Genomic DNA, 10,748 nt, shown 5'->3' with positions numbered 1-10,748 from the left:
TATACAGGAGCCGAGCAGATTGATATAAAGATTGAGTAAAACCTGTAATTTATACATTTATATCTTTTTGCTTTTTCCACCTCCTGTGAAGGTACAGGGAGGAGATGCTACCAGTGACTGACGGCCATCTCTCTATGCACACTTAGGCTAGGTCTACACGACGACATGTCGCGCGACAGGGCACAACTACTGAATAAAACATTCCCTAGCGTCTTGTTCATGCAGCTCCAATGCAAGCTATATGTCTCCATGGTAACAGACGGCAATGCAATTCAGTGTATGGCAGCCCGGCGTTCGTGCGGTCTCGTACCTTCTTTCTTTTTTTACGTAGAGTTAGTAGAATACGGAGAGGACGGAGGAAAGGAAGAAGGCTGCAGGATCAGACTATACAGGGTTTGTTGGTTGCCTGTTACCATGGAGACGCATCGGTTTGCATAGGAGCTGAAGAAAGTAAAGCGTAGGAATGTTTTAATAGGCACTTTTTGCAAAGTTTCTCCATTTTTCATATGCATTGAGAAAAAATGTGTGAAGGTGGACGTGGCCTAGGGGTATCCCGGTTATAACAAGTTCTCCCCTATCCATAGGATAAGGGATCACTATCATCTCAGTGGGGGTTCTACCACTGCGACCCACACTGAACACGAGAACGGGGTCTCCATTCTCCATGGAGACCCCCTAAAATGGACGGAGCGACTGGTCGGAAATGTGCGACGCTGCTCCATTCATTTCTATGGGAGTTCTGGAGGTTGCTGAGTACAGCTGACATTTCAGGGGGGCTCCATAGGGTATGGGACCACGCTTCATGTAGGACCCCCACCGATATGATAGTTATCCCCTGTCCACAGGATAGGGAATAACTTGAATACCCCCTTTAAGGAACTGCCTGCCAGATCCGTCAAATCAAATGCAAACTGATCCTGATCTGTCTGACAAATGCATCGAAATGCCGGATCCGTCTCTCCGGTGTCATCTGGAAAAAACGGATTCAGCGTTTATTTTTTTCACATTTTTTGCGGTCTGAGCATGCGCAGATCGCAAAAACTGATCGGTTTTGCTGGAACACTTTTTGGGCCGGATCTGGCATTTAATGCATGTCAATAGGAAAAAATTCTAACAAGTGTTCTGGAATTGTGGACGGAGATAAAATCGTAGCGTGCTGCGGTATTATCTCCATCCTGAAAAGGCAAAAAGACTGAACTGAAAACATCCTGTTCGGATTTCTCTCCATTCAAAATGCATTAGGATAAAACTGATCAGTTCTTTTCCGGTGTTGAGCCCCTAGGACGGAACTCTATGCCGGAAAAGAATAACGCCAGTGTGAATGTACCCTGCTTTGTAATCCTGTTTCGGTAGAGAGCGGCCAGGTGGCCCTCAATGGGTTAAAACACCTCAGCTGTTGTTAAAATCCTCGTCGGACTTTTCATGTGGCGGCTTCTATTCTGCATCTGTCACAACCCTCCAGGCTCCGCTCATTACACGTCATGACAATATGGCGGCATATATGCACTCCAAAATGTCCCGCCAGCCGGGGGGGGGGGGGTAATAAATGGAGTCGAGACAGGACAATGTGTGCTCCGTAATTCCTGACAGGATCGTCACTTTATAGCTAAAGAGATGCCGGAATTAGACCGCAGCACGGATGTACAATAGAGCAGAGAAGGGGCAGCGAGATGTCCTCCTGATGGCACAAAGGGCGCCTGTTCCTCGGGCATCAAATAGATGGATTTGCATGTGTTACCATCCAGCTAGTCCAGATGTAGCAGAGTTCACTTGGTGAGTTATCACATCTAGTTATCATGTTATGACTGTGACTGTTCACCCTGCTGCATCTGTACAGACCCTGTGGTCCCATGAACAAGGGCCTCCTATTAAATGTGGGGAGGTTCAGTGAATTGGGTTAAAGGCTTTGTCCCATGAAAAATATTTTACATTATTCAAAACAGCGCCTGGATCTGAATACTTTTGTAGCTGCAAAAAAAAATGCTGAATAGCCGTCGAGTTATTTCATAAAATGCATCTGTATAGCGCCACCTGCTGTTTGCTCTTTTCCTCATTTTCTCTGTCCACCTCAACATGATCACTGTGGTGGTCACACACGCTCAGTTCAATCCTTAAACTGCCAGCAGCTGGATCTACTGTTAGAAGCTGTGAAAGTTAGGGCCTATGCACACGAGCTTTGGATGCTTTGTGGTCCACAAATTGCAGATCCACAAAACACGGATACCAGCCGGGTGCATTGTGCATTTTGCGGAACAGCTGGCCCCTAATAGAACAAACTTATCCTTGTCCGTAACGCAGAAAAAAATAGGAGATGTTCTATTTTTTTTTTTTGTGGAACGGCCATGTTGACACGGACTGCACAAGGCGTCATTTCCGTTCTTTGCGGCCCCATTGAAGTGAATGGTTCCAAAAACATCCGGAATGGACACGGAAAAAAATAGGTTTATGTGCCTTTACAGGGAGAGAGCTGCAGCAGAAAGGACACATCCCCTGAGCTGTGATGGAGAGCTGCAGCAAAAAAGGACACGCCGCCTGAACTGCCAGCTTAAAATAACTCCTCGTTGGGGGTAAGCTCAGAAGTCATGAATTGTTGACCACTGACTTTGCGCAAGTGCATCCTGGGTTTTTGGTTCTTATTGTTCTCTGTATCGCTGTGTTTGTTGCGAGTTCAGCTTCCTGCGGTTTTGATTTTCTTACTGTCGTGTTAGAATTAGCAGTTCAGGGTCAGTTTCTGCTAGGTTGCATTCATCGCTCATCCACCTTTCTGTCATCAGTGAATTTAAAGGGAGTCTGTCACGCAGATTCACCCTAATAACAGTGTTATGTCCACGGCATCCCCCCTATTAAAACTGTGCTTACCGTTAGTTCCTTGCCATCATCGTTCTGCAGAATAAGACTTTTAATCCACATGCAAATGAGTCTGTGAAGGTGCCCAGGGGCGGCGTTACAACGGCCGATGCCCAGGCCCCTGGGTCATTTTCATACGAAACCACTCCCCCTCCGCCACGTCTGCCCGCCCTTAGTCTCTGCTCTAACCTCCCTCCTCCCGTCTGTAATCACGCGCATGCACACGGTAAACTGTGATGCCCTGGCCCGACTGTGCTCATTCAATGCGCACGCGCCGATATCGCGTTCATCTGCGCTTCGTATGAAAATGACCCAGCTTCACAGACTCATTTGCATGTGGATTAAAAGTGTTTTTCTGCAGAACGATGATAGCAAGGAACAAACGGTAAGCACAGTTTTAATAGGGGGGATGCCGTGGACATAACACTGTTATTAGGTTAATAGGGTGAATCTAAGTGAAAGACTCCCTTTAATATTCTGTAATTGTTGTGTACCTTCCCCCCATCATCCCGTTGTTACATAATTCTGCTTTATTCAAGCCCTGGGGTTTTAGGAGTACCAGGATTCATAGCTAGGACTTGGGAACGGCGACTGTTACAGGCGACATCCACTTCTGCAGTCTTGATGCCATTACATGGGCTGCAGGACAATTGTGGGAAGCATGTATTACACTTGTGTGCACCTATGGACAATGCATATTATTAATTAGCTAGGGACTGGACAGAACACTAAGGCCTCTTTCAGACGGGCGTTGCGGGAACACGCGCGATTTTTCAGCGCAAGTGCAAAACATTGTAATGCGTTTTGCACGCGCATGAGGAAAAATCGCGCATGTTTGGGATCGTTGTTCTGTAGATTATAAGGGAAAATAATAGCATTCTGAATACAGAATGCATAGTAAAATAGCGCTGGAGGGGTTAAAAAAAAAAAAAAAAAAAATATTATTTAACTCGCCTTAATCCACTTGCTCGCGTAGCCGGCATCTCTTCTGTCTGTCTTCTGTGCAGCAACAGGACCTGTAGTGACGTCACTCCAGTCATCACATGATCCATCACCATGGTAAAAGATCATGTGATGGACCATGTGATGACCGGAGTGACGTCACCACAGGTCCTGTTGCTGCAGACAGAAGAGATGCCGGCTACGTGAGCAAGTGGATTAAGGTGAGTTAAATTATTATTATTTTTATGTATTCAGAATGCTATTATTTTCCCTTATAATCATGTTATAAGGGAAAATAATAATGATCGGGTCTCCATCCCGATCGTCTCCTAGCAACCGTGCATGAAAATCGCACCGCATCCGCACTTGCTTGCGATTTTCACACAACCCCATTCATTTCTATGGGGCCTGCGGACTAAGGTGAGTTCAATTATTATTTTTTTAACCCCTCCAGCGCTATTTTACTATGCATTCTGTATCCAGAATGCTATTATTTTACCTTATAATCATGTTATAAGGGAAAATAATACAATCTACAGAACACCTAACCCAAGCCCGAACTTCTGTGAAGAAGTTCGGGTACCAAACATGCGCGATTTTTCTCACGCGAGTGCAAAACGCATTACAATGTTTTGCACTCGCGCGGAAAAGTCGCGGGTGTTCCCGCAACGCACCCGCACATTTTCCCGCAACGTCTGTCTGAAAGAGGCCTTAGAAGGCGACCTTTTCTTCTTTAGAGCAGTGGATCCGCCGATTCCTGGGCCCCTCTTCTGCCAGCCAAGATGGGAGTGACGTTTCTCAGGCTACCTGGTACACACTGTATATTGATGCTCCAAAACACTTAATGCTGCTCTTAGAATGACCAGTGCTGGACAAGCAGGCAGTGTCCTGGACTATGGATACACAACTGAGAAGCAGCACGGCCATATTGGGACCCAGGATTAGTGGATCCGTGGCTTTAAGACGTGAAAAGAATGCGCCATCCAAGTGTTCTGGACATTCCCAGTTAAGGGGGTTGTGCAATGATCTAAAACTATTCACTTACTAATAAGTGTTTCCGGTTTCTGACCCAAAAAGAAACCTGTGGCGGTCCGGACGATGAAAGAGCATGCTGCAGATTTTAAAATACTTAGCATCCTTCTCCTCCAGGCTGGAGTTTTTCTGCAGCAGGTGAACAGGGATGTTAACGTCCTTACATATGCATTATATTTTACTTCAATTTTGGTGGGTAATCTGCAGAAGAAAATCCAGAGCAAATCCTTACCATTATAATTACTGGGACCAATCACAGGAACAGAGGGCTCTGAGCTGTGCAATCACAGGAACAGAGGGCTCTGAGCTGTGCATGAACTCTGAATTCACACCGGTGACCCCTGTTCCTGTGATTAATGAGGGTTTAAAGTGTGACGATTAATCATGTGGACTCCATTTTGTATTTGAACCATCATGACCTGTGAACGCACTGAAGATTTGTTTGGAATTGCTTGTGGAAGGGAGTGAGGCTTTAGGCTACATTCACACGACTGTAGGAAGGAGTCCGCATCCGTTCTGCCATTTTGTAGGTCCGAACATGTCCTATTCTTGTCCACAATTGCTGACAAGAATAGAAATTGTCTATGGTAGCAGCGGCCGTGTGCGGTCTGCAAATTGTGGAATACACATGGGCCGGTATCCGTGTATTGCGTATCTGCAAAACACTAGGGCCGTGAGAATGTAGCCTTATCTGCCTACTTTGTCAAGGTTGTTTTGGACTCCGATTCATTGTGGATCTGAGAATTGGCTGCTCCAAGGTCTGGGGTGATAGCAGATAACACGTACACATTGACAATGATGGAGCTCATGTGCGTATAAAAGTTGCACCCTTTCAGAGGGTGGTTTGAAACTCTCCTACGAGGGGACGCCATGCATAGGAACTGGTGCTTTCCCGAAAGGGCTTCCCAGCTGATGCGTCGCTTTCTTTATCCTTTGTACATACTTAATTTGCAAAAGGACATTCTACTGCTAAATGTACAGACTTTTGTTATATTTAATAAAGTCATATTATTAACCTTCATTTGAAGTGTAGTTGCATTTAAAAGGGTTCTCCGAGATTTTTATACTAATGACCTATCCTCTGGATGGGTTAGGAGTAGGCTTGAACGAATCAAGCTTTGGATCATAGATCCGAAGTCAATTCGTTCAAACACTTCATTTTAATGCTGTACGGAGACAGATTTCTGTACAGCATTAAAAGGTGTTTGAACAAATTGACTTTGGATCTATGATCCGAAACTCTATTACCTTAACACTAGTTCGCAGTAGGGGTGGATGATATAAATGATATATGATATTATCGTCATAAATTCGGGCAACGATATAGATTTTAGCTATATTACGATAGATGACCACGGAGCAGTAGTGAATTTAAGAAGCTTCTCACTCACTGCTCCGTGGCCTCCAGACTCTGCACCGCGCTGTACTGGCTAGGGCCTTGCGTGCACACATCATCAGCGCGCTGGCTGATGCTGTGTGTCCCCCGTCAGGTCCCTCCCAGTGCATGCTGGGAAGAAGACGTGGCCTGTCTCCTGCGGACTCAATCAGCCAGCCACACACGCTGCTGGAAAGGTAAAAATATTAGCTGGGGCCCGAATCTACCGGGGGTGGGTGGGGGTGGAGAAGAAGGTGGATGGATAAATTAACTGGTAACTTTTGTACCCGAGTGGCCCTCGAGTCTTCTCTACTGGTGGACCCTCGGTGCCCCAGTCCAACACCACTTATAAGACGCAAACCTTTTGTATTGCATTCATTTATTGCACTTGAGCTTCCCTTCCACACACCAAGAAGCGGAGAACAATCCTAAACAGCCCAAACTGATAAAATAACATCTCTATAGAAAAGAACCCCAATGTACAGCAATTCAAGTCTTGAATCTCAATAGATCATCTGGGAGCAGCACCTTATATACAGTAAGAACTTACTTTTCTCTTCTTTTTAGCAAATATATCTTATATACTTATATTACATGACAACCAAAATATACAGTATAGGTTACACACAGCAGTGGCAGGTCTACGTATATGTACACAACAGCGGCCAGTGCAGATTTATCAGCAGCAATGTAATGAGAGGGGGGGGGGCCTCACCCTGTATATACTAGTCAGTAGTGCGATCTACTCAGCCGTGTCCTTATGTGCGGAAAGTATCTTAAAGGAACACTGCAAGCAAAACAAGTACTGTTATGCCTAGTGCAGGGCCTGATGGGGAGGAGCACAGAACCTACCTGAGTCATGCTCCACCCCCGCTGGCCCTGCACTAAGCATTGCAGTCTATTCGGACATTCCTTTAAAGGAGTTCCTTAAAAAAAAAAAAAAAAAAGTGGTCTTTTTTTCCTCCAGATGCAGCACCATCCTGGTACGTAGTCCAGTATTAGGTATAGATCGGGAATAGGACTACACTATCAGACAAAGCCAGTGGTGCTGTTTCAGGAGCAAAAACAGCAGACCTCTTACCGCCCCATTAGCTTGTATAATGCAGCCCATGATCAGGTTTCCTGGATTTCTGCCCAAATCCATGTTAGTGTCAGGTGGTTCTTATTTTCACATATGAGTCCACAGATATTAACGTTGGCCTAGTGATGAGCGCAAGCAGCTGCAGATGACATGGGGACTGTTACCTGCCCCCAAATCTCCTAATGGATGCAGGACTATACTAGTCCCATATTTTGCATTTAGTGTCACAGTTATCTTTCAAGTCTCAGTCGGCCTGGTTACTTCTGGGGCTCTGTCAGTAGTAGGATTCTCAGAGGTACATAGTCTTATGCATGGACTGGTCTGGACAAAATAATCAGATTTTTAGGGCCTGGTTCGATTTGCAAGATCCCTGGGGACCTCATGTTATGTCTACTGCACAATAACCCCATGTACAGTATATCTAGCATCTTCCACCTCTCACTCGCTCCTCCACACACCACTTTCATGTCACCCATGGTTCCAGCCAAGGTGGAATATTCACGTCTATCTGCTGCTTGGTGATGCTCCTGACTTGTCCTCTCCAAAGAAAGAGTTAACGGAAAAGTACGTTGCTCAGAGATATCTCCTCGGCTATAGCGCCCCGGTCAGGCACATTAAGATGAGGACGTGCAGTCCTAACAGGTAGGCGAAGAGCAAGTAGCGAGATTTCGATTTGGAGGTCAGCAGCTTCGAGCAGTAAAGACTTCGACCGTGCAGCCATCTCCGGACAGCCACGTTACAGCTCTTGATCTGCAAGAAAAGTAAGTGGATGGTTCCTTAAACTGATGGGGCCCATCACTTGGCAAATGGGTGGTGAGATATTAAGGACTGCAATATTAGAAAGCAAGGGAGTTGAGAACTGGTCCACAGGTCATGGAACCGTGAAGAAAGCAACAAATTTGAGGGTAGCAAAACCCAGCACCGGAAGGTGGGCCCCAGTATGAGCTTGGCAAGGGCCCCCCTCTTTTGTGTATGTCACTGGATAGACACTTACTGTTCTAACAGCTAGATTCTGAGTAGGATCAATAATTAAGGCTTCCCGTTCGTCGTCTGAATCCATCTGGAGAGAGAACTCATAGTCTCTGGAAGAGGACTTTGCTTCGAGCCTAAAACCGGCAGACACAACATATTTGTAAATGACGACGGCTGTGCCAGTTCTGGATAATTAGAAGGCGATTGCAAACAATTTATGAAATGCAGAATGTTTAGTACAGATAAAACAGAGGAAAAAAAAAAAAAAGAGAGAAGAACAGTAAAAGGTTATGTTGGTAGACCATTTCATAAATGTGACCTCCATATTGTAATATCGCTATAGGGGCCACTTCATCTTTACACGTCAGGGATAGAACAAGGAAGAAATTGGGACTTCAAATGGTGGCTTTTCCTCCATCCCACTGTTTTAGGACAGTCTGTAGCTACAGCACCGTACAGGCCGGAGTAAATGGCAGCCTGAATTCTCATAAAACCGAATAGCTTGCAGTTCTGGTGGGACAGGAAAAAGTGGACAACCCCTTTAACCTGGGCCAGTTTTCACCCTCCTGCCCAGGCCAGTTTTTACAAATCTGACACATGTCACTTTATGTGGTGATAACTTTAGAACACTTATTTATCCAGGCCATTCTGAGATTGTTTTCTCATGACATATTGTACTTCATGAATTTGAGTCAATATATTTCCCCTTTTATTTATGAAAAAAAAAATTGGGATTTTTGTACTTACCGTAAAATCCCTTTCTCGTTCAATTCATTGGGGACACAGCACCATGGGTATATGCCCAGCTACCACTAGGTTGTCTCCGCCCAGGTGGTCTATACCCTCTCCACAGACACTAGGATAATCAGTTTGTACCAATAGCAGTAGGAGAGAGAAACAAAAGCAAAGAACCAACATGTCCTGGACCGGGAAAGGAAACGAGAACAGCAGCCCGGTGACAGGAAAAGAAGTGAAAACAAAGGGTGGGATCTGTGTCCCCCAATGAATTGAACGAGAAAGTGAGTTTATGGTAAGTACAAAAATCCAATTTTCTCAGTTAATGTAATTGGGGGACACAGCACCATGGGACGTCCCAAAGCAGTCCCCGAGGGTGGGAAGGAAATCTCATGCAGAAAGTTGGATGCACAGGTTCTGGAAAACCCTGTGACCCAACCGAACCAGGAGAGGCAATAGCATGAAATGGTTCCAAAGGAAAAAAATATAGGAGACTGTCAGGATCCCAAGGACAAGTGCCTGGGGAAAAAGGCCAAGAAAAAACAAGGGAAACACCCGGCTCCTCCCGAGGTGGGATAGGGAGCAAGGCAGATGTCCTGCGCAAGAACCAAGAGTTGAACAAGTGCGCACTAAGGAGCACGAGGAAGGATCTGGAAAAACAAAACAGAGCCCCTCCTAAAGAAACAGGAGAGTAGCCCAGCAACGTCTGTTGGCAATGACCTAGCGCTCTGCATATGGAAGGATGCTCCAGGAGGAGAATCCATAAGAGGACAGACCCAACAAGAAAATTAGACTATGAGGGTACCAGTACCTGGCAGGAGAAAAAATGCCTTGAAAAAGGACGGAGCAGTCCTTAACCAAGAAGAAAACTTCCTGGAAACAAGCTAAAAGACACTGTGGGGACCGCCCCTTGTCAAAAGGAAGGAGCTTCTATAAGGCCTGGAAGCAAAGGAACCCAACCAGAAAGAGGACCCAGCAAGGAAAAAAAAAAAACTAACTTGTCTCAGATCAAAAACATGGCCTGTCTGTGGCCAACCTCCTGTAAAGGCCAGGGTAGAGGGGAAACCATGGGAAGGGAGCAAGCCTCCTTCCGCAGCAAGGCAGGTGGGCAAAGAGAAACACCCGATGGAAACCCCATCCTGCTAGAGAAAGCAGCTAACCCCTGGGGGAGGAGGGGGACTTGGGTAATGGCCAGGATAGGATAGAGTCTCCGAAAAACGAACTAAAAAAATCGATGTGAAATGTAAGACCAGAGATATCGCTGGCCAAATGAAGTCTCAGGGAAAAGGGAAACGGTCGCAGGCCCTGATAATACAAGCGGAGACATACGTCTGGGAGATATTGGAGTAGAAGGGAGAGGACTCCAAACAGCCTAAGGAGGAACTAATAAAGTAAAAATCATGCCAAGTACAGGGGCAATGAGGAGACCTGGTGCACGCAGAGGGCTTGGTTCAGGAGGTATTGCACCGGGTGTCAGATCTGAACAAGCCAGCCATATACTGGATCTAACAATTGCAACTCTACTCCGCCCAAGAAGGGGGGGGGGGGGGACATATGGTTACCAGGTACATACTACAACCATCTGAACATCCACTAAAGTGGGTACCAACCCTGAAGAGTAGAGGTTCCTCAGTGGACATTTGTCTTTGACCACCCAGAGAGATTCTGTATGGTGGAAGACCGCCTGATGCTCTGTTCAGAGTCAGAATCGGTGCAGAGGTGTCCCCCGGGAAGGTGGAAGATGCGGCAGGGGAGAATACGTCA

The 10,748-nt window shown here is 46.0% G+C and overlaps 1 protein-coding gene across 1 annotated transcript in view; it reads right to left on the bottom strand.

Moving 5' to 3' along the window:
* Window positions 1–7,164: 7,164 nt before the first annotated feature.
* The window catches only part of LOC122920785 (golgin subfamily B member 1-like), a 69,971-nt gene continuing 66,387 nt past the window's right edge, over window positions 7,165–10,748 (bottom strand). The window contains 2 exon segments of the mRNA XM_044270513.1: window positions 7,165–8,027; window positions 8,272–8,383. Of these exon segments, the coding sequence (XP_044126448.1) occupies window positions 7,869–8,027; window positions 8,272–8,383 (271 nt within the window). The 3' untranslated portion in view covers window positions 7,165–7,868.

The sequence above is a fragment of the Bufo gargarizans genome, chromosome 10 (assembly GCF_014858855.1).
Source record: "Bufo gargarizans isolate SCDJY-AF-19 chromosome 10, ASM1485885v1, whole genome shotgun sequence".
In the NCBI taxonomy this organism is placed as follows: Eukaryota; Metazoa; Chordata; class Amphibia; order Anura; family Bufonidae; genus Bufo; species Bufo gargarizans.
Note: the sequence above shows the minus strand (reverse complement) of the source record. Positions and strands in the feature narration are given on the sequence as shown.